The sequence below is a fragment of the Pholcus phalangioides genome, unplaced genomic scaffold, assembly GCF_987345545.1.
Source record: "Pholcus phalangioides strain wild (caught in Gottingen) unplaced genomic scaffold, Ppha-v1.0 ptg000003l_1, whole genome shotgun sequence".
NCBI classification, from domain to species: Eukaryota; Metazoa; Arthropoda; class Arachnida; order Araneae; family Pholcidae; genus Pholcus; species Pholcus phalangioides.
Window position 1 is genome coordinate 3,742,105 of NW_028301596.1, and position 25,366 is coordinate 3,767,470.

General features: G+C 36.5%; 1 protein-coding gene across 4 annotated transcripts in view; it reads left to right on the forward strand.

Annotated features, from left to right (window-relative positions):
• The first annotated feature begins 1,139 nt into the window (after positions 1–1,139).
• The window catches only part of LOC149087910 (voltage-dependent calcium channel subunit alpha-2/delta-3-like), a 323,210-nt gene continuing 298,983 nt past the window's right edge, over positions 1,140–25,366 (forward strand). For all 4 annotated transcript variants that reach the window (XM_089242629.1, XM_089242612.1, XM_089242620.1 and 1 more), the window contains exon 1: positions 1,140–1,371. In XM_089242629.1, coding sequence (XP_089098755.1) covers positions 1,229–1,371 — 143 coding nt within the window. In that variant the 5' untranslated portion in view covers positions 1,140–1,228. The remainder of the gene's footprint in view (positions 1,372–25,366) is intronic.

Here is a 25,366-nt window from a genome sequence, read left to right on the forward strand (position 1 = left end):
GTGGGGGGGGGGGGGCAAAGCACATGTACTCAATGTATATATACTCAATGTATATATATATGTACATACATTGCGTACATGTGCTTTGCCCCCCCCCCGGAAAAAGTTGAAATGACGGCCCTGTAGTGGGCTTGAAATTGACCGAAGTTTGAAAACGCGGAGTTTCGCGAAGCATTGGCCGTCAATATGGGAAGGGGTCCGTGGCGCTTTGATTTTTGCAAGAGGGGTCCGCGATATTAAAAAAAAAAACAGCTTTGGAAACACTGACACATGACATCACCGCGGGCCACAGATCGGGAAACGCTTCCCTACTGTACTGACAGCCGAAAGACCGTAAAAAAAAGGGATAAGGACCAAAAAAGAAAATGAATAAAATAAAAATGTTAAAAATAAAAATGAGTTAAAAGATACACCAAATAAAAATAGAGAAAGAAAGAGAACATAAGAAAGAAAAAGGGACGTTAAGGCAAAAGAACAGAAAATAGAAAGCAAAAAAAAAATAAAAAAATCAACTCTCAGCCGAACAAATCCCAGTGCGCAACATCCCCGCAGCATCACAGATCCGTCACATGACCAGCATCAACCAATCACAGCCCGGCATCCGAAGACCTCGCCTTGCTGGAAAACTGCCATTACGTTGCCAGACGCCGGAACGACAGCAGGGGCTCCGAAATTTTTGGGTCCTTCGGAACCGGGAAAAAGAAATAAAAATAATATATATAAGGAGAGTAAAATAATAATAGTAGTAGTAGTGAGATCGTTGTGTGCGTGTGTGAGAGTGTCTTTTTAGGCCGAAATAGAATTCGGCGGCGGCTTCTTCCATTCCCGTGTGCGTCTCTCTCTCTCTCTCTCTATCCTTACGTTTGGAGAAAACATTACATAATATTTTCTCCACATTGCTGAAGAAACGTTTCGTTTTTCCCCCCAAAGAAAACACCGACCGTTTCTTCGGTTACGTGACTATTACACAGTGAATTATTTAATTTTTTTGTTGTTGAAAATATACGGTACTTTGTGTGTGTGTTTGTGGATGCGGCTTTGAATAGAAATAGTATCAACTGTGTAAATATTTCAGTGCAGGATCGTTTTTATAAGAAAACTGATTTTTAGAATTTTGTTGTTTTTTCCTATGACTTTGGTAACATTGGTTATTACTTCGTCGTGAATGTGTTGTTTCGGATCATCTCGGTGGAAATTGAGAGAGAAGATTTACTGAAAATAAAAAAATATGATTTTCGGAGATTTCAATGTAAGCCGGCTTGGTAGCTGGAGCGCTTTAGCTGTTACAGTGGCTCTGGCACTGGTCGTGATATTGGCTACGTTGCCTTCAAGTGGTTCCAGAATGGATGACATAGAAGTCGATGCCACAGAGTGAGTACTTATTAATTTTTTTTTATTCTTAGGTTATTCTATCTATAATTTCTCTGAAAATTTCGAATTGTTGTAGCCTAGTACCTTGAATGTTTAAGGGGGTTTAGTGGACGAAATATTGCCTAAAAGCACATTTTTGTGTATTTTTTTCAATTTTCAAATACTATGAAACTGCGTTTTTGTTCTACCCGTACTAGAAATATTTTTTGTTTTAATATTTTAATATAAACCTCTCTGGCAGGCATTATATATATGCTAATGTTTACCATTGAAATGTTCTTTTCTAATATCAGATAAGGAATATTTTTTATGAAACAAAAAAGCTTATTCAAATTACTTAAAACTGATGTTACATGCTTTAACTAGAGAATTCCTCTCGAAAATGACACTTAAAAAAATATCACAATGTATGGGTAAATTTTTGCGATTTTTGACATGTTGCATGTTGAGGTTGAAATTTGAAAAAAAAAAAAAAAATTCAACAACTAACTGCTCTCGTCCATCTTAAAAGCTTTCTTCAAATTGTACGAAAATATTCACAAAATTGGGGCTTAAAGTGAAAATTTTTTTTTAATTTGTATCTTAAAGACCCATAACTTCCCCATAAGAAATCATAGGAAACCACGATCGTGCACACACTCCCCACCCCCCCCGGCCTTAAATTAACGGTGGCTTCAGTGGAAATAAAAATTAATTTTGTCACAAAATATTTGGAGCTATAAATATGTTAAAATCTATTTCAGTCATGCTTTCGGTGACGCTGCTATTTATTTAAATTGCGTGTGAGAAGATCCTTTGGAAATCGAATATTTTAGTTTTTCATAGTAATTACTCAAAGTTAGAGATTATTATCCAATAACGCATGCCAGCACCGTAACTGTAATTATTGTGGGGGTGGCGAATGAGATTATGCCGATCCCACCACTGTAAAATTTGATAATTTTACAATTGTTTTTCGTTCTGTCTAAATTTACCTCCTCCAAAGTTTGTTGCCCTCTAGTTCCGGTCTCGAAGCATGGACAATAAAAGCTTTCGTATCCGGAACAACCAAAATAATTTTTGACATGTGCATTTTCAAAACCGAGCACCGTTTCGGGAATATCGGGGGTGTCTAGGAAAAATGTTCTGAAAGCCCCTATACCACTGAAATTACTAGCCTACCAATATAACTAAATATTCTCGAATAACTTAGTTTTAGATATTATTAGGAGGCCCCGATGGGGCACCGTGCCCGAGTGGGCCCATGGGTAAAGACCACACTGCACTGATTCAATATCCGTGCTAGATGAGAGGGTTTACGCGAGATCGAACTAATGAAATAGAGCAAATAATTTTAGATCTATGTTAGACGTATTTTGAAATAAAAGCAAGCACACTTATACAGTTTTCATGACTTTATTAGTTTCGAAACCTCTTATTTTTGCCCCGTGAAGACATTTGCTCATAGCCGAAGTGCGTTCGTCTCCTTTATCTCGAACAAAACTCAACTCGATTATAATGCTCATCGCTTTACATTGCAACTATAAATGTTACGTTGCAAATTATTTTAGTAATTTTAGTCGTGTTTTCGCTCACCCTGCTATTATTTAAATTGAATGTGAAGGTTCTTTGGAAATCGTGCACGAGATTTTAGTGTTTTGAAGTTAATTAGATATACGTATGTTATATCACATAACTCGTGCCGGGGACGTAATTAGGATTTTTGTGAAAGAAGCAAATGGTATTATCGGCCTCACCACACTAAAACTGGATAATTTTATAATATTGCTTTGCGCTCTTTCCAAAATTTGCCTCAACCTATTCCGGAAGGGTGCAGATGCCCTATAGTTCCGGTCTTGACGCATGTACAAAAAATCTCTCGTATTATGAGCAACCAAAATAATTTCGCACATTTCTTCTTTACTGTGCGTATTTAAGACGGCCGTTTCAAGAACTGTTCTGAAGCCTCTCTACACGACTGGAAATACTATTCTACCCATTTGTATATATATCTTCGAATAACTATAGCTCCAGTTATATTATTAAGAGGCATCTGTGCAACGTAGGTCTCACGTGTAAAGAAAACACCTGATTCAAGATGTGTACGTGCAAGAGGGTATACACGAGGTCAGTAAATAATGATATAGTGCAAATAACTTTGAAGGTGGCTAATGTTAGACGTATATGAAATTTTAAAATAAAAACAAGCATATTCCTAAAATTTTTAGTTCTTTATTACCTTCAAAACCCCTCTATTCAGGAATTCACTCATGCCCGAAATGTTTTCAGCCCCCCCCCCCTTCAATCTTGATGAAACGAAATTTTCAAGTGTAGTAAAATACCGTGACATATAGGATTTCTATCTCCACACGATATACGAAATCGAATCCCTTTTCTGTCATTCAAATAGCCATATCACGAAAATTTTAGTTCGAGTTAATAATAGATTCAATGACATTGGCTGAAAATAGGTGTTAATATTCCGAATACGTAAATTATAATTCAGTCTTGAATTTTGGTATAGCGTTGTTTGGTTTTTTATGAAGTTTAGTGTAGTTTTTGATTATTTTCAATAATGAATAATCAATGAAAAAATTTTTATTTTCTTTGATTCAGGATTTTTAAAAAACACGCTGTAGCGTTTATTTAGCGATAAATACTGGTTTGAATTAAAAGACCAGTAATTTTTTGGTAATAATAACTCCCTGGTAATGAGAATTATTTGACATACATCCGGTGCAATGAAATTAACACGCTGCGTGAATAGCCAGTGTTGGCCAGATTTAATGGACTAATATACAGGGAGCATAGCAAACGGGTTATGGCATTTTACTACCGTTGATCCTAGAGGCGCACTTAAAATTAGAAAAAGTTTCCAAACAGCGTGTAGTACTCAGATATGTCATTCATGTTGCAAGGGGTTGTATAGGTATTGAAATAAGAGATTTAACTTTTTATACAAATACAAAGTCACAACAGGCAAAATACCCAACGCGGTGGCTGAGAAAAAGATGCCCATAAAAATACGAATGTCGTATTTGAAAAATACAACAACCCAATTAAAAATGCAATTAACAAAAATTATAAACATTATTAGATTACAAACATTAAAGTTACATTATAAACATTATTATACAGTCCCCGTGTGCTTCAAAACCCAATTAGAATTGTTGCTCTGTCTGGCTTGATGCCAACGAAAAACTTCCATGTTTCTAAATGCAATATCTGAATCGAGATATTGGAATTGGAAAAACGGGAAGTTTTAGAAAGAAAAAAAAAAGAGTTAAATGCGGGTAAAACGGTTTTTCCGCACTTAGCTATTTTAGTCCCAACTTTGTTCCATTTTTCGAATTCGAATATCCCGGTGAATATTGCACATAGACATGGAATTTGTTTGTTGGCATCAAGAGAGACAGGACAACTTTCTAGATGGGTTTCGGGGCACATACAGACTACAGAGAAACTTAATTCTTTCATTTTAATAACATATACAACCACTTGAAACACAGGAATGACATATATGAGTACTATGCGTTATTTGGAAACTTTTTATAAATGGAAGTATACCTCGAGAAGATCAACGGTTCACCAGTAAAACGTCGTACCTCGCTTGCGATGCACCCTCTATACTACACGTCGACAGTCAAAGTGTACGTGATCTTTCGACTCCAACATTATGCGTGAAGAATCAAATTTGGTGTGTTCATGTTACAGTTAAAATCCCACGTGTAGTTAAGACAGAATACGTTAACACATAATTATATCTCTGCTGCAGGTTATCTTCCAACCATGCAAAAATTGAAAGCACTACGCGCGTAAATCAATGTAATATTACGGTAAAACTGGGTACTTCATATAACACTACAAAGATTTAAAAAAATATGCATATGTATCGGAACTCATCGCACGGCTATTGAGTAACAATCAGATTAAATTTATACGATTATGTGGTTCATATATATATTACAAAATATGATATATATATGAACAAACATATGAACATATTTTACAAGAACTGAACGCGAATAATCACACAGAAAACGAATACGAACGAAATACGAAAACGATACGTTTCTCCCAAAACGATCATGTTGATTTGATTTTTCGATCGAAATTTATAGAAGGTATAACACATGAACAAAACACCAAATATCGCAAGATATGCATTCGAAGACCCCCACCCCCCCCCGAATTATTGAAGCCCCTGGGCAGAAAATAAAGCCCATACATGTAAAATTCGTTTCATGGGTAGATTTTTTGTAATTTTACTTCATGGGAGAAAAATGACTCTCTGTAGCTTATGCAATGCCCTTGAACCTTCCGGTGGGTTTACTAAAACCTCGAGTTATTCTGTGATTTTGATGCTCACGTAGTATAAAAATTTTATCAACCGGTTGGTTCGAGAATTTTCTGGTACAATTATTCGTAGAGTAGAGAGAGGGCATTATATGTATCTCCAAAATAACATCTGATTACTCGTGCCATCATAATTCAATCCCCACCATTATCGATCATTTCTCTACCTATATTATGCATTGCATTGAACTGAGGAATTCAACGTGTGTCTAGTGCATGAATATTAGAGAATGGGACAAATAGTGATTTTATCGAATATTCGGCTAATGTTTTGACCAAATTCCGAATATTAATTTTCTTAAAATTCATCATAATTATAAATAAAATTGGTGTTTTTAATTTAAATTATTAGTAATTATTGGTTACATCAAATGATTGTTATTGAATTTTAATTATGCAATTTATTTAAATAAATATTAAAAAACTGGTAATTGAACGATTTTTATTGCCATGATACAATCAAACTTAATAATGATATATTGTATTTCACCACTACTTACGGAAACAATTTTTTTGTAACACTTTTTGCCAATTTTAAATCTAAGAAATTTCAACAATTATTTTCCTTTTCTAGATATTCTTTGCCCTTTTTGCCTATTTCAGTAGCTCAATACAGTTCAATCTCCATTAACGGACACTTTTCTAATCCCCAGTCCCGTGGAATAGGGCTTAAATGTATTTCACTCCCCGTTAACGGAGAGATAGCGGACAGTAAAATCAGTCAAACTATTTTTTTTTCCGAACTCTATGGAACTTTTGTCCATAAATCGAGAATTTATCATATTCAACGGTGATTATGTATTATCAAAATGCTCTCGTATTGGTAAATATGATAATCCATCAATTAATTACTTGCTTAACTGAACATAGCTATGGTTCAAGACGGTGAATTCGAATGGTAATGTTGGTATTGTTTGTTGATACGTGTGAAGACAGCCAATATTACGAGACTGATAATGTAATTATGGATGTTATTTTATTTTCACACTTATTTGAATTTAATTTTTATTTTTATTCCAAAATATGTATAGTGCACGTATCATGTACGGGTAAAAATAATGATTAATTGGTTTAATGAAGGGAAGAAAGAGGTTATAAATTTTTCCAAATTTATCAGACTTTCCAACTTTATTTGGAAATTATGCATAATCTCCGGTAAAAGTGATAAATGTAGTAAAATTTAATCATGTATATATATATATATATATATACACGGGGTGATTATAAAAAAACTATCCGACATATGGGTCCCTAACTATCATACCATTCACAGAAACTGAATGAAATTTTGGCATAAGGTATTTTGAGGTATGCGCTCAAGAATGATATGGAAAACAACAGTTTCACTCTAACAGTTACGGTTACAGTGAGAAAATTTCGAAAATATCAAATGGCAACACCAAGTTTTTTGTATTGGAATGCGATCTCCATACTGAGAAACACTAAATAGCGTTGGAATGGCACCTGTAGCACGAAAATCCCCGGAGCTAGGCAAGGAAAAAGTAAAAAGGACTTTGCCGTGCACCAGAGCATTAATGTTCGTTTCATTCGTCACACCGTTTCTTCGATCCCAGCCTGATTAGTCCTCCACAAGGTCATGTGGAAAATTTGTGAAACACAATAAAATGCTTTATTTTATGCTGCTTCTCTTTCCTTATTGGTTGTTCTCACTTTTAGCCTATCTACCGCCTGTGATTTTCATGCTACAGTTGCCGTTCGAACGCTATTTAGGGTTTTTCACAATGGAGATCACATTCCAATTCAAAAAACTTGGTGTTGCCATTTGGTATTTTCGAAATTTTCTCACTGTAACCGTAACTGTTAGAGTGACACTGTTGTTTTCCATATCATTCTTGAGCGCATACCTCAAAATACCTTATGCCAAAATTTCATTCAGTTTCTGTGAATGGTATGATAGTTAGGGGCCCATATGTCGGGATAGTTTTTTTATAATCACCCTGTATATATCGAGACGATTAATGATAATGTATAAGCACCGGTGTATCACTTTTCTAGTCTAACACACATAGGAACCAATTGCGATCGAAGCCAAACGCCGTATAAATGTGAAAGTCGTGCAAATGAGGTTCCACTGTATATCGTACCTCCTCAACAGCGGACACTCCCCGTTAGCGGACAAGTGTTTTGGTGCCATGTACGTCCGTTATCGAGAGGTTCAACTGTACATATCTTGTATAGGTCACATCCTTCAGTGAACTTGTGTGATTCCATGCTCATCTCCACCTTTTATTACAGTAGGATTCTATTTTCAGTGTCATTTTTCTCTTATCCGAGGAATTCCTGACATAACATTTCTCACAGGAAGGGATGTACACCGCACAATAAAATACAATCAGTAAATTTTAAATTTAGGGGGAAAAATTCCGATCAACATAATTTTTTAAAACTAGTTCGATGTACTCATACGCAGATATTCTGTCGAATACTTAAGCATTATTTGGCCGAACCGAATATTCAGAAGACGGGCTGAATGCGAAATAGTAGCCGAATATTCGTCCCAAACTCTAATGAATAGGGAATTAAAGGTAGATTTTTTTTAATGATCATGATTACGCACTAATTTCTATGCATACACCAGATTCACCAATAAAAAGCAATATCTGTGCAATTCATGACTTATCAAACTATTTGTTCGTATATATCTTACGGTAAAAGCCCGAAGACTGGTAAGACCTAGGTTTTACCAAGGCGAGATGGTAAAAGCCCGAAATACGCTTGTGAACGTTTTCATTTGTCTTTCCCCAAAACAAAGCCCATTTTTAATGAATCAATTAAGCATCATGAACTAAAAAATGTTCCCGATGCTTATTAAGATATTGATATTTATAATAATTTAGTAATAAATGACGCTTATATTTATTATGACGATAGTTATTAATAATTATAAGAACTTAGGTGAAATTTTTTATTTTGTCATGTCCCCATTTTATTAATTATTCAATGCCCGCTACAACCAATTAATCACCTTTTTATTATAATTTTTGAATAATTATAAGTATAAACTAATAAGCGTCAGGAACTATAACAAATTCATGATGGTAAATTGATTCATTACAAACGGGCTTTTCTCTTTTCTCCGAACAACAGCTTTAAATCAATGAATTTATGATTCACATAGTTAGCGTCAGAGAATAATAAGTTCAGGTTGACTAATTAATTCATTTGGCAATTATTAATTATTTGTAATTAATAAACGATTATAATTATTAATTAATGAGCGGCAGGTACTGATAAGTTCATGATAATCAACTGATTAATTAAAGACGGACTTTGATGTGGCAAAAGTCCGAAATGAAAGCCTTTACAAGCGTATTTCGGGCTTTTACCATTTCCCCTTGGTAATATAGGTTTACCGGTCTTCGGGCTCTCTTTTACCGTAACACATATATATATTCCTGTTTTCTTCACTCCCCGCCACCTTTTTTTGTGTTTTTGTTTTCCCGATAGTTTTTCATTTTTATCTATTATTATACATTTATATACTTACAAGATATACAGAAGACTGGATGTTGTGAAGATATTTATTATTTGAGATGTTAATTTTTTAAGGAAGGAAAAAACTCATCTCTGCCTCTACCGGGAGTCGAACCCGGGTCCCTCTATTATAGCCATCTGGTGGCTCGTCGTCCATGAGCTATTAGCTCATCGGTTTCACCGTCCATTTTACGGTTCCGTTCGGCATATATACGCTCTAGCGAAGGAAAATCTCTATCTCCTCTGTAGCTTAGTGATCAGAGCACTCGTCCGGCAATCGAGGCATTAACCCCCCCCCCCCAGGGGGCGGTAGAAGTTACGGGTGCCACATATGATCCTATGGGTTAGATCGCGTTTGAAAACTAAGGCTTAGGCACTCGCAGTCTCCAGGTTTTCTGAGTACTGAAATTTACACTAAGAATAATTCGTATCTTTTTAAATGTATTTATAATACAATTCAATATATATATATATATATATTTAATTTATCTATACATTAATCGCAGCACATTATACTCTTACGTCTGCAAATACCTCAAATATTAATAAAAAAATAAAAATATCATACTTTTTCGAATGTGTTTTGCTAAAACTTGTTTTTGTGGACGAAATTTACAAAAGTTGATAGCTGTATTTTTGATCAATAGAGAGCGCTTCACGCAAACAAATCACGAGGGGCGGAAAACTACGGTTATTTGCAATTTTTTGGACTATGATATCCAATTGTACAAGCGATTTGCATGTACCAGAGAAATACTTCCGCAAGATAATTTGATAAGCAAATATTAAACCACATCCACACTTATTCAAAACCGGGTCCACACAGCACCTCCTAGAGATAGGCCTCCGCAGTCTTGTGACGTCAGTAAGTAGTCCATTTTCCCTCAGAATATTCAGGGGGAAAAAAATTCCCCGCTCGTGCCAGTATCATCGTTGTGCGGAAAAGAAATGATTAGGCTCAGAATTGGCGATTTCTATGCCTCACATCCAATCACTATGTGGTATTTGTGAGCCAATCAGAAAGATTCTACGCCAAAATAAGAAACGAAATAGGATGCTGTGTTTCAAAATGTGGCAAACTTGCTAGGTAGTATGAATGGCGTTTATGGCAAGCAGTGCAGAGGCTTTCTATCTCTAGGAGGTGCTGGTCCACATCGTGCTACGCGATTCTGAGCTGTCCAAAACCGGTCTTGAAGGGGTGACCACTACTAAACCAGAACCATTCTCAAATCTCTCCCACTTCAACATGACAGCTTCTTCTTTCTTGCCCACAAGTGTTTTCCACATTTCTTTCGAAATCCCAGGCTGCGGTCTTCGGCCCTTATGTGTCGTAGGGCGCACGTGCAATTTTTCTTCCTAGTCATTGGATTCAGTCACCCATTTTTGTCAAATGGCTTGTACGTTGCATCGCGTTGATGGCTGTCTTCATGGGGAGAACGACGCGAGTGATTCTAAAGTTGCGAGCACGGGGCAAGGGGAGCCATCACTATAAATCTCTGCTAACTTTTCCGACACAACTCTGCCTCTTTTTGAGATAACGGAAGTAAGGTGCTTTACATCAGTCCGGGGTTGTGAGCGGTTCTATCTACCTACAAAACTACACTTACACCAACTCCAGATTCCTCTGCGGAATTCCTAATGAATAGGTATTGTATACTGAGTTGGCCTCTGACTTTGACGCGTGAAGGGAGGGCTCATTTCTCAAGGACGGGAAAAAACTCGCTAAAATAGCTTAAAATACGCCGACGGGAAATACCAACCTGCTCCTTTTCCCTAAAAACTTTTTACCGAAAGATGAATGGAATCGCCCATCGTGACGTTTCATGACGTAACCAGAGACCAACTCGCCCATTCCAACAATACCTGTTGGAATGGGCGTGTACGTATTTTGAACCTTGCGTGAGGTTTGTTACTGTGTAATGCTTAGTGGTGTCATCTGCCATCAATTTTTCCAATTAGCGTGAATTTCAATGATTGAATAATTGAACCGTTGTAGGCTTGTCGCTCTCTATGGCGACCCTTTTTTAACGCGGAAATCGGACCGCATTTGCGCCTCAAAGTGAGAACCGAACTATAGAGAAACACTGCTTTAGATAATATATGCTTGGGCATCAGAAATTCTTTTAGACCCCGAAGGATGCTCGGCTTGAAATTTAATTCCAGGGTAGCTTGTTTCCGAGCTAGAAATTATTTCTGGTGCTAAAACATCGGTAATCAGCTTTGCTTGGATCGTCGATGGAAACGCAAACTACCTCGGACATAACGTCGTCTCCGTCGGTTTTGCTTACATTTTAATTCACTGCAATCTCTCGATGGCACTTAATTTGTACCGTCAATGCCTGTTAGTAAGCAATAATTGGCAATTTCGCTGACAACTGGAAACAGTTGCAGCCAGAATTAGCAATGTTCCGTGTTAGCAAGATCTTAATTTCCCCGCATTTTTTTCGATACTATATGTTCACTCTAATCGTAATGTATAGCACTTATGCTCAACCTATGGACCTGCGGGACGAATGTGGCCCTCCGAATTATCTGATTCTTCTGCCTGCGATTTCAAACCTAGTTTTGTGGAAATGAACTATAAGTGGTTATTTTACAGATTATAGTCAAGTGACCCGCGGCATAGATTCAGATCACTCAAGTGGCCCACGACAAATTTCCACATGACTTAAACGGCTCTTAGCCCATTTAAGATCACTTAAATAACCACGGCATATTCACGGATCACGTGAGTGAGGCGCGGCACAGATCCAGAGCACTTAAGTGGCCCGCAGTGCGGTTCCTCATCACTCAAGTTACCCGCGGTGCAGTTTTCTCAAGCGGCAACCGGAACATGTCCATGAGAAGAAAACTAGTCACATGTCTGGGAATGTTAGCGCCACATTCTTAGATCATTTTAATGACACGCGGCACATTCCCAAATCACTGGTTTAAAAACGTGTCGAACCATTTAAGTGATCTGTAAATGTGCTGCGGGCCGGTAAAGTGATCTGGGACTGCACCACCAAACGATGTTTAAAGGTATCGAGAGTTCGATATTCGGTTCGTCCTCATCAGAAACTTTTCCTGACACGAGTGCAACAGAAACGGCGACATGACCACAGAAAAAATATTACTTCAGGGAGTCCCACATCAGATGGTTAGCACCAACCTCTCGGTCAGTATAAAAACAAAACTGCCGTTCGGAACCGGCAATTAATTGTAGGTCTAACCATTCGTGTGCGACAAAAATGATCAAATGATCTGGAACTGTGCCGCGGGTCACTCACGTGTAATACATTGTAATTTATGTATGCACAATAAAGCACCCGATACCGTCCAGTACCTTATCCGGACAATGGCTAAAATTCACAATTGTCGGTAGAGCCTGGGCAGTGCACGTTATCAGATGAATTGAAAAATGTGTTGTGAGCATGGCCAGAGTCTGCTATGAATTTTTTTTTTCTAATCCGATACAGTAATTTCTTATACAGTCGAATCCCGTTTTAACGAATACCGTTATAGCGAAAATCTCGTTTTAACGAATACCGTTATAGCGAAAATCTCGTTAAAACGAACACTTTTCCAATCCCCCAAACATATAGGAACAATGCTAAGTAACTTGCAATTCCTTTATAACGAAGTGATTCTTCCGGTGTCTTGACGTTCGTTATAACGGGATTCGACTGCACATAAGGCATAACAAATCATTTGTCTAGAACAGGGGCGTTCTTAACGTTTTAAGCCACGACCCAAAATCAACAAGATCAGCTTGCGACCCGTGGGGCTGTTTGTTTTTTTGAAACCAGTGACGCTTAAACTGCATTTATAACAGGACTAAGGGGATTTGTTCGATCCATATCGGAAGTATCTGCGAATCGAGATGGGGTTTGCGACCCATAGCTCAAGAATCCCTGGCTCCTTAGTGAATTCGTGCGGCCCTTCTTGGAAACCATTACGAAAACAGTTTGGGTTATAACTAATAGCTGAAGAAACCCTAGCTGTAAATGGGTTCGTCGACCCATCGAGGAAGCTCCCCAGCGACCCAATTTTCGGTCGCGATCCATATGTTAAGAACTCCTGGTCTAGAAAGAATTTATCCTGGGTCTTAAATTTCGCGCAACATGGAGAATACTTCCAATCGAGATTTGTTTTCAGAAGCCAATATATACGCATTCAAAGCGGAATTGATTACTGTTTTCTTATCGGGACAATTCTGATAAAGCAAACTAATCTCTAATAACTTTAAGAATGTCAAATAAATACCTTCGGTTACGTCTTGGGAGATGGTTTCTTGCATTCACCGAATACCTTTGAACTTTGGATTCTTGTATCCGCGTCGTTCGCCTTCGAAGACAATAACTTGATTCAATTCTCAATAGGGGATGTGTAATTTCCAAAGTAATTTGTAAAGCAGAGGATGTAAAGTTATCTCGGGATTTATTGTAGAATCACGAGTATTTCTCGTCGACAGACAGAGATCGAAATCTGTTTTACGAGAGAGTAATTCCGCGTTGCAAATCCGTATTTCCATTCCCATTGGTAAATGGTTACCAATCCTTTTTTTTTTTCCTTGCTTCTCGGTACCTCATGGAATGTTCAATATATTCTCTATTTTTGAATTCGATATTCGTTTCTTTCAATCCTTAAATTCCGTAAGCAGTTGCAGTATTCGAATTTTTTAGGATATTGGTGGATGCTATTGAAATTTGTGTAATATGGATACCGAATGCTTGTTTTCTGAATTTATTTCCCCGCTTTTTCACGTGGATATGTCTTTAGCTGTCCTTCTCCCAGGATCCCGCACCTAAAATGCAACCGGAAATTTCCCAAGATCCCGGAAGGGGGAATAAGGTTGAACCAGATCACATTTCTGCAATAAATTAGACATGCCTAAGAAGTTTTTATCACTAGAAGCATGCATTTTAGAAGCTGCAATCAATAAATTTGATATAAAATTAATCGCATTTATAGATAAATTATGATTCACACAGAAAATGTTACTTCTTAGGTGGCACTGACGAGATATACCGTCAATTACTTGCCTCTTATTTTATCATTGACAAGCACAGATATTCTGCAATGTTGAGAGAATTTCCAGCAATTTGCCGGACAGTGGGGATCTGGAATCAACAAATTACTTGAATTGTTTTTGGTTATTTTTCTACTTCATTTGAATTTATTTATTTACTACTTAAGTGGCATTGACGACATATCTCGCCTGTTTGAAAGCCTCTTATTTTAGTATTGCCAAGCGCAGATATTTTTTGTAAGTTGTTTTCTCGATGGAAAACTTTTCCCCCTATACCGCTATCTTACCCCTGCTGAAATCGAAAGCAAGCCTACTCCATTGGAAAAAAAGGTATGGCATTTTACAGTGGATTTAAATTATTTCTACTGTGCACTAAAGTGTTAACTTGTCTACCACTGAAAGATTGCTTTTAGTGCAGGACGTGGAGCCTTTTTGCAACAGCAAATCTGTTTGTTTCAAAACTTATTCAATGAGTTTTTGCTTTTTTTAGACAGGGAAGTCTACTACTATTGAACCAGACATGCACCACGTACATATTCCTCTCCGGAACTTCTAACGAATTCGTACAAATTGGAATGTGTGTGTATGTGTAGCGAACCTGATGTGAAGTTTTTTTCTGTGTAATGCTAGTTGTGTGTAGTGCTACCATCTGCCATAAATTTTTTCTAACTATGAGTGAAGTGTAATAATTGAATAATTGTATTGTTTGTAGGCCTGTTGCTCTCTGTGGTGAGCTTTTTTCATGGGGAGATCGACTGTCATTCACGCCTCGAATTTGGGAACCACAGCAAATCAACTTCAGCCGATTGACACTATGGTGACGGTGAGGTTCGAAGCCATGTCCTCGCGATGCGGGCGAACCCGTCACTATGACCACTGGACTACCATAGCGGCGACTTTGAATCTCTGGGTGGCGGGGGAGGGTCACGACGATGATGATAATGGTGCCAGTTCATTTATACGCATATACATTAGATCAGTTGGTCCCACCTTTGGGGCCGTTCAAGTATTACGTAAGCAAATTTTTAGCCATTTTTGCCCCCCCCCCCCTGCATCGATGATGACGTTGGGGGGCAATGCCCATCCCGTCCCCGTATCACCTCCCATGATAAAACCCTATTTAGCAGTCCTCTTGGACCTGTATAATATGCCTCTCGGTCAGAAAAGCAAGCCACAAATGAAAATAGGCAAGTTTTGGTGAATGAATAGCAGTTAGACCCAGCGGCTGTCTCCCAGGGTCGTCTCAGTGGATTTGGGCAATCCAAATATTTTTGTGACCCTCCTGAGGCTCGATATTTTGTTGGGGGGAAAGAGTTGACATACCTGGAGAAAGCTCGCACCATTACCGTACATACTAAAATGCTGAAAATGCGTACCTGTACAAAAGTACACTCACTGTGATGAAAATTCTGGTTTAATGAAATGAGTTCAGAATAGACGAAAATTCAAAGTTAGTGAAAAAAATATAATTGAATCGTCAGAATTGAGTCGAAAATTCATAGTTGATGGAAGGAATAATTTCAGCATCGACAAAAATTCAGAGTGAATTAGTGAAATGATTTCAGAGTCGAGACAAAAATTCAAAAATAGTTTCAGAATTGAACACAAAATTGAGAATTAATGAAAAATTTCAGAATTTTGGTGGAAATCCAGAGTTCACACAAGAAGTTTCAGAATTGAGACGGAAGTTCAGAATTAAGGCAAAAAAATCAATAGAAATTCATATTTGATGAAACAAATGTTTGAAATTATGTAAATTCGGCTTTGTAAGTCGTCAATAATTTAGGGGGCTCCCCTGCTCCGTCGGCCCAATCGTTGATCCTTCTGCATCCTCTTTAAATTCGCTACCTTTGGAAACTTCTATCGATACGGTATTACACTATAAAAGTTCATTTATGAAACTTGAAAAATACAATTAATAAGGTTATTGGTTGCATTTGTGATCGAATGCAACTGATACTCTAATTGGTCACATTTTTCTGCTTGGTTTTCTGGTCGCAAGTTTTATAAAGCAACTTTTATAGTGTAATCCCGGCCTAAGAAAAACAATTTTACTAACAAGCGAAATGTTCCAAGGCCAGGATAACACTCTAAATGCTTCATAAAACTTCATTTATAAAATTTGAAAAATTCAACAATAAGCGTATCCGTTACATTCGAGAAGAAGCAACCAATAGGCTTATTGGGTTTTTTTTCTTCAAGTTTTGTAAAAGATCATCATTGTCAAACTTTTTTACAGTGTAATCTCGACCTTTAGCTTGGTAATAAAGGATATTTCAAAATCCACGGGTTAATCTGCTTCCAGATCCAAATATCTTAAGACACTACAGGGAACATCCATCGGGGCACGAACTAGGAATTTTGTCACCCCAGAACTTTAAAATACAATAATTTTATAACGGCGTTCTTTTTCCCACCGAAAACTGCCGCACCCTAAACTTTGCTGCCCGGAGCAGAGCCCCCCCCCCAACCCCCACTACTTCTGGTCCTGACACCCCCCATGGTATCATTCTATATTTATTTTATGAAAAAAAATTCATAATTTCATTACCATTTCCTGCGCAATATCAAGCTAATATTGTCAATAAAAGGTACCAAGAGAAAAACATTTTGTACCAATAACAAATTCTGAATTATTTGGGAGATTCGACCGTGCCCGTTTGGCTCATCCTTTGGGTTTACCGAAAAATTTACCGACAACAGTTCGACACGAGTCAGTGAGCGAGGAATGTCAGAGTGAGGCTGTGCTCAGTAAATGATACAGTAGTTACTAAGTGAGCGATAGAGCGGTTATATATATAGTGCTCGTAAGTGAGCAAACTGGTTATTGAGCGAGTGACCCAGTGGTACACTGACGTAGTCCGAGTGGCTCAGTAGTAAGATGCTCGTCTTCCTGTGACCCATTGAGTGAATGGCAATGAAGTGAGCGACCTAGTGAGTAAGTGAAAGACCTAGATCTAGATCCCCAACCTTTTTTTGTCCCATCGCCCCCTTCAGAAATTTTTCCTCTCATCGCCTCCCTCCCCCCCCCCAACCAACGCAATCTAACCCATAGAATCCTATGTTATACCTGTAGCTTCTACCACCCCCTGGAACATTCCATTGGGAATCGACGTTGGGAATCGTTGACCTAGATGTTAAATGAGCGACGTGGGTGAGTAGGTCAGGGACCAAAGGAGTGTAAATGAACTACAAACAGATGAAGTGAGTGACAGAGGGAGGGACCCCATGAATGAGTGACGGAATGAGCTACCTTGTGATTGAGTAAGCTCACTCGCCCATTCATTCACTCAATCATTTATTCATTCGTTCATTCCCTCGTGTCGAACTGTTGCCGGTGAATTTTCGTAGCGATGAATATTCTATACGGTGAATTTTCCCAGTGATGAGTCGTTGTCGGTGAATTTTACGGCGTTGAATTTTCCGGACAACGCATCCTTTGAGACGACATATACCTAGCTTAACAACGATGGAGAGCCGGTATAGATCCCGTTACATATATTTCTTGTTTACTTTTTTGTAAGTAATGAAACGCATATTTGATCGCTCATTAAAAATTAACAAAACACGCATAATTAAATTCTATAACAACTCACCATTTCCTTACTACAATAACTATCCATAAATAATTAGAGTTTACACACCGACACCCAAAATATCAGCTTCCATAATAAGCTAATGGATTCAAATGCGGAAATGTGTCTTGAATTATTCATCGTGTTATCGTGTGTGTTGTAATATGTATCCTATTCTTATTATCACATTTTTTTTTAAATATTTGTCATTTTATTCTTTGGATGTTAATCAATTCGTAACACGTTTCGAATTCTTCCGTTTAAATGTTTTCGTAGGAGAAAATATTTCTTCCGGCATTAATCGATTTCAAAGTATTCGCATTAAGGCTTCTCACAAACACAAAAAACACAGGGGGGAAAAGACGTGTTTCGAAATTCATTTTACATTCCCGTTCGAATATTCAAATCTAATATAAATATGGAACTGCTGAAATATTTAAATTATTTTGATTTTGTTTTACTTTATTTTCAATTTTATTTTCCCATAAATACCGGTAGTTTTGATGATTTCCACGTTTGAGATGCGAGTGAATAAATATCGCATATCTTTAGTGTCTCGGTGCTCCTTTATTTGTCATCCAATTTCAATTGGATTTTTCTTGAAAAGAAATTTATATATTTGCGATTATTATTATTATATTTTCTAAAAAAGGGTATTTTCGATCTGAAATGTATCCAGGCGTGAAAAGTAATTATTTACAATTCATATATCGATGAATTTTAAATTTCTATCTCTAAAAGGGTATTTTCAACTTTTTTTTTTGGATGTAAGTTCGATTTACCCATGTTTGCCGAACGTAAGACATTGATGTGTCAGTATTCAGTTATAATGGAGTCTCTATTACTTGGAAGAGAATTTGCTATAATTGGTTAGAAAAATAGAGAAGAAATCGCTGATCTTTATTATTGGGATATTTGGCAAAAATTGAGTTTTAATTTTTTTTTTTTTTTTTTTCAAAAAAAAATCTTCAAATATTTTCAGTCAACAGCTGGATATGGGTGATTTCTAAAGTTTTCCATTGTTTATTCTTCTGTCATACTGCTGCAGGAGCATTTTTTTGGTCCATAATCTTCCATGTTCCCTAATTTCCATCACGGATTGAATCTCTCAAGTCCTCGTGATCAATTGATTCAACTCCGCTTTCGCTTCTTTCAAGTCCTAGATCTTAGTCGATTCCTTCAAGCCCTTTCGTGAAGAACATGGTGTTGGTCGATTTCTTCAAGCCCTTTCCTCAAGAACATGGTCTTGGTCGATTTCTTCAGGTCCATGATCTTGGTCGATTCCTTCGAGGTTCATGATTACGGTTCTCTCAAGTCCTCGCTCTTATTCGGTTCTCTCAAGTCCTCGCTCTTATTCGGTTCCCTCCAGTATTCGCTCTTATGTTTTTCTTTCTAGTCCTCGCTCTCATACGATTCTTTCAAGCCCCCTAGCTCTCATTTGGTTGATTCGTTCTCGTCTTCGCTGTTGGTTGATTCTTTCAAATCTTCAGAATACGACAATTGTGGTCGGATCACACAGGGATTTTTCGTGGAATATTTTGCATCTCTATAAAATATTTTATATATTAAGTATACAAACCTGTGAAAGGCCAAAGGGCTCCGATTTCATTTGGTGTACAATACAATCAATCAATGAAAATGGAAAGAAAGGGATAACAGTAGAAACAACAAATTAATCCGACACACGAACGTATGTAAATGGGCCGCTTTGCGGTCATGAGGGAATCGTGCTGGATTCTCGTTCTGAGGATCTAGGTCCGAACCCCGTTAACGGCACAGTGGTGGTCGGCTGAAGTTTGTTTTCCGAGACTTTCGAGGTTCGAATGCGAGCCAGTCCCCATTTAAAAAAATCTCTCCACAGAGAGCAGTCAGACCTACAACACGATACTGACATAACATGAAAATTCAAGCATTTCCATCATTACTTCAGAAAATGGAAGACAGATGGCAGCATATAAACTCGAAACAAGGGCAATTCTACATCATAGATACGTTAGGGCCACACATTTACTCAGAACACACATTCCGGCATGTGCCGATTCCGAAGAATGTGTACGAGGTTCATGTTCGTTAAGTAGTAGTAGGTGGGGGGGTTCATAAAATATTACACTAATAGACATGTTAAAAAAATCCCCGAATACACACACACACATAACAAACAAAAAATTACACATGTATACAAATAAAATTCCATGAATGATAAAATAAATTAAAATTAGTAAAAGAACATTGCATGTAATTTCAAATTAAAGTAATATCACTCGTGAGAAAAAGCAATATCATTAAAAGCAAAAAAATGATTACTCTCAAGAAACGCAAACAAATAGGAAAAATACATAAGATGGCACCTATAAATAAGTTAAAAATATAAACTAATAAAACACCGAACACAACATACAATAAAATAAGCATATACACACAAATAAAACTATGATAAACGAATTCATAGCACGTTAAAAAATGATGAGAGATCAGAAGCGCTGAGAGTGAAAAAATCTGTGATTATGTGTATGATATATGTGTATGAGCATACGAAATCTAGTGGCAATATGTTCCATACTCTTCCAACTCTGCATCGGAAGCTATAAAATTTAGCATTGCCCCTGGCAGTTGTAATTTTAATTTGTAATGGATGTCTTTTCAGTGATGGTCTGGCACTGAGATGTGAAAGAAATCAATCAAAGTTCATACGCGATAAAATCAACAAATATTTCAAATTCATAGAGAAAAATCCAATTTGTGCGATAATTCAGTTATCCAACTTTACGACGATCAAAAGACGTAATATTGCGTCCAAACGCCAGTGGAATGAATTCAAACAAGTTCACCCTCTGTTTTCTTTCCCCTCTCTCCTCATCCTTGTGAAGAGTTATTACAACCTTACAATTTTTTTTTTTTGTTCACCCTGATAGTGATTTTTTCCCCTCACATAGGATGTATATTTTTTATAAGAGTGAAAGAGAACAGGTAGGATGAGGGTGAAAAGAAATCTAATTCTGTACCTACATTTTTATCAGTTACGCTATCTTTTACTCTTTCATTTTTTCCCTCCCTTTTTTTCTAACGTGCAGTTACGTTAGGACAAGGTAACTGTACTTTATTGCCGATTTTCGTCAAACACAGAGAATCCGAATTTCTTACCAATTCGCTTGTAAACGGAGGGGTTAATAAATCTTAGGAAAAAGAAATATGAAAAGAATAATTTTATAAGCCAATTCTAAATGACTTGCAATGAAACTCTGGATTGTTCGTGAATTAGCGAAACTCGGTGCAAGTAATTCTATTTGCCAAATTCAATTACCAAAAACGATGTTTCACAATACTGGCATGTTTTTAAAATCACATCCGTGCAGAACATGACAATCATCAAAATCACAATAGCAAACTGTTGTGCACATTTATTATTATTATTATAGATAGCATTATATATAATAAATAGTACTATTATATATTAGTGTTATTATAATGAATACCTTAGGTAAAATATACATGAAGAGGCGTTCACGTTTTTGGTTTTCAATTATGGAAATAATTTGTTTAATCTTTCTACCCAGACAAAGACATTTATTTCAATATTCTTCGTTGTATGACCGCGAAGGATGTATTCACTCCCATGAAATAAATTACATGATAAATTACAAGAAAATATTAAATTATACTTTTTTTTTAAGAATTTATGTCAATATCATAGCTCATAGGAAAAAAAACGAATGTGAACTTTTTTACTATTTCTTTCCTTTCCACAAATATTAAGATCGAAATACTCCACTGATTCCATTTTTCCTAAAATAGGAAGAGGGAAATGTTTCCAAATATTTATTGCGCAATAAATCCAAATTTATCCCAATAAATTCAGGTTTCTCCGGCGCATACACGCCCCAGAACATTGAAGATGAGGATGTTTACTCGGCCGGAGCTTTTCTGTTTGCATAATAAATCAGTTTTAAGAGCTAAGCAAGGGATCATTATTATTATTATGCATTCGCTAGGCAACGTTCTTTTTCGCCAATAGCTCTTTAAATGCATTATTATTACTACTAAGAAAACACATTGACTTTTTAATTTCCCTTGTGGTTGTTTTAAATATTAATTCTGCATTATGAGTCTTTTTAAATTTGCGTATTTACGTACGAGGGTCGTTTGATAAGTAAGGTAACGTCTATTTAAAAAAAAAACAAATTGGATAAACTTTATTTCATTTTTCTCAAAATTGGCTCTTTAAAACTCCACACACTTTCTCCAATTATTTTCGAATTCCTGTATCCCGTCAGAAAATTACGTTCACTCTGACCCAGGGGTTCTTAACCTTTTCAGCCGCTGCCCGAAATCAGCAACAAGATCGGCTTCGCGACCCACAAGACTTTGTTTTTCGAAATTAGTGAAACCAGTGAAGCAATAAGTGCATTTATAACAAGATTGTAAAGGGATTCGTACGACTCATTCAGGAAGGCACCGCGAATCAGCTTCGGTTCGCGACCCGTATTGTTCACGAATCCTAGCTTGTATATGGTTTTGTGCGACCCATCTCGAAAGCCTCTGCGAATCAAGTTTGAGTCGGTGATCCATAGTCTAAGAGACCCTGGGCTGTCAGTGGATTTCTGCTACCCAACTCGGAAGCCCTACGAATTAGGTTTGGGTCGGAACCTGTAGCTCGAGAATCCCTGGCTGTTAGTGGGTTTGAGCGACTTATAGGTTAAGAATTCCTGCTCCTTCCTTTCAGTCAAAAAAATTGTCAAACAAAAGTTGCCAATTCAGTCAAAAAAATTATTAAACAAAAGTTGCCAATTCAGTCAAAAAAATTGTCAAACAAAAGTTGCCAATTTCAGTCAAAAAAATTGTCAAACAAAACTTGCTAATTACAGCAAAAAAATTCTTAAAAGCAAATTTGTGCCAATGGTAGACAAGAAAATAAAATTTCAATGGCAAATAAAGTTTTCCCCCAATACTAAAATTAATGAAAAATCACCAACGGCAAGAAATAGAAAACTACTGCAAGTCGCAATGGGTAAAACAGTGTAATTCACCAAAAAAAAGTACCCGTTGGACATATATGTGGGATGGATATACGTGTTTATGACTCTTACTATGGTCATAATTATCCAAATTTAATTTTAAATCATGAAAATAATTTCAATTCTTGATTTCAAAAATTCAAGTAAGCCTTGTTGAAAATATGGGGGAATAATTTATAAAAACAAGTTGGGGCGAGACCAAAATTACGAGAATGTCCAATAAAATACATGCCATTTGGTAGCACCTTATATTGTATATATGTTACTGCCAACGTCGAAAGTGCGGTGAATTCCCCACGGGGCCGACCACTTCTCTAACTGCCTATAGTTGTGGCCGAAGTCCGAATTGCAGAAATGATTCGGACTTTAGCCGACAATTTCGCGAAGTGGCCGGAGATGGCCAATGCTCGATAAGCTGATGTATGACGGCCCTATAGGAGTCAAATCATTGTTTTAATCGCCAACGTGAGATACATGTCTATATATAGCTGCATATTGGATTACCTCCATGTGACTAGAGAAACGAAAGTCAAATTTGAGAGAAAAACTATAAATATATATAAACCGATATTTTTTCTGCCAAATTTTAAAAAAAATGATTACCGCATCGGGATTGCGGTTAGATGGGTTGCTATAACTAACGTGGACATAATTATCACGAAAAAATACGCCAACTTCACGATAATCCCGAATCATGTCTTTCGTTATCTACTCTTGCCAGGGATCACCGGTCGCTTCGCGGCCTGGTTAATATCTAACGAAATTGGCCAATTCGCGATTTGGCCAATTTCGGGTTTTTGCATTAACATACAAGTTTCTAGCTCGGCAGCGGCAGAAAATTCAGCATATCTGGCCCTCGGACTGAAAAGGTTGTACATCAAGCCATATAATACAAATAGAATACCCGGACACAATACGGAAGTTAATATTTTATGAACAAAACTTAAAATATGAATTAATCTATCGATTCTTATAATTTTTCAAACGGGAATTTCCGGGAATTTGCCTCGCACCCCCTCATTCCGACCAACTTTCTTCCACCATGTTGTTCTACTTTCACGGATATCTGATTTTTGCATATTTTAACGTTAACATTTTCGAGTTTGTTATTACTTTTTTAGTTTCCAAATTTTTCACATAAATTGGCTGACAATGTCTAGAAGAAGTTCGTGTGAGTTTTAATTAAGTCTTGAATTTTTCGTTCGGTTGCACTCCATTAAATCCGTTGTTTAGTGGAGTGGACTGAATATTTAATCGCAAATTTTTAAAATAGTGATATTTTTGGTTATATATATTTTTCAAAGATAACGTTATAATCTCAATTAACAAGTCATGAATTTAAGTATTCTGAAGTTTAGGAGAAGAGTATAATAGTCAATGATAATTATACGTTGTTTTTATAAATAAGCCTATAAATAGAGTATGGGAATGCATTTTTTGACGGACCAGTTCCAAAAAAGCAACTCAGAAAATTGCATTTTTGAGTTATGCACGCCGTGATAAAAGTGGGAAATGCGTCTACATATTGCAAAACAACTGCCAACTCTGCTTATGCGTTCTCTAATGTAGTTAAATCTGAGTTGATTCCTATTCAGTTCCATGCAAAGTGAATCTTTAAAATGCAGATTATCTCAAAACATAACGAGTTTTGACTTATTGCCTTTTTGAACTGGACAATCGATTTTTAAAGTTTTATACATTTGTGATGAAACACATTATTTTTATATTTAGTTTTATCAATTCATTCGATACGTGATCAAAGGGAAAAAAAATCACAAGTGATATCCGAGAACAAAATTAAGAAAAACAATATTAAAGTACTTTTTGATTTAATTATAATTATTGTTATTTTTATTTTATTATTCTATTTCATTTTTTGTTCTCTCTTGCTTATGTAAACAGAGAAGATATTAACCTGGTATGCTTCCTGGAAGGACAATTGTCCCTTGGAGCCGCAGATGCCTTTTCTGTGTGCGTGCTCAATTTCATGAAAAAAATTTAAAAAAAATTAAAAAATTGGGAAAAATAATATCATAGAACAAAATTGGGAAAATAATACCAAAATCAGAATCGGAAATATCACAATCAGTGAAATAATATCAGAATCAGGAAAGTAATAAGGAAAATAATATCAGAATCAGGAAAATAATATCAGAATCAGGAAAATAATATCAGAATCAGGAAAATAATATCAGAATCAGGAAAATAATATCAGAATCAGGAAAATAATAAGGAAAATAATATCAGAATCAGGAAAGTAATAAGGAAAATAATATCAGAATCAGGAAAGTAATAAGGAAAATAATATCAGAATCAGGAAAGTAATAAGGAAAATAATATCAGAATCAGGAAACAATATCCGAGAACAAAACGAAGTATTATGAAATCATCAAAATCAGGGAAATATCAAATAACAAAATCAGAGAAACATCAACAAAGGACAAAATCAGGGAAATAATATCAAAATCGTAATCATGGAAATAATATCAAAATCGTAATCATGGAAATAATATCAAAATCGTAATCATGGAAATAATATCAAAATCGTAATCATGGAAATAATATCA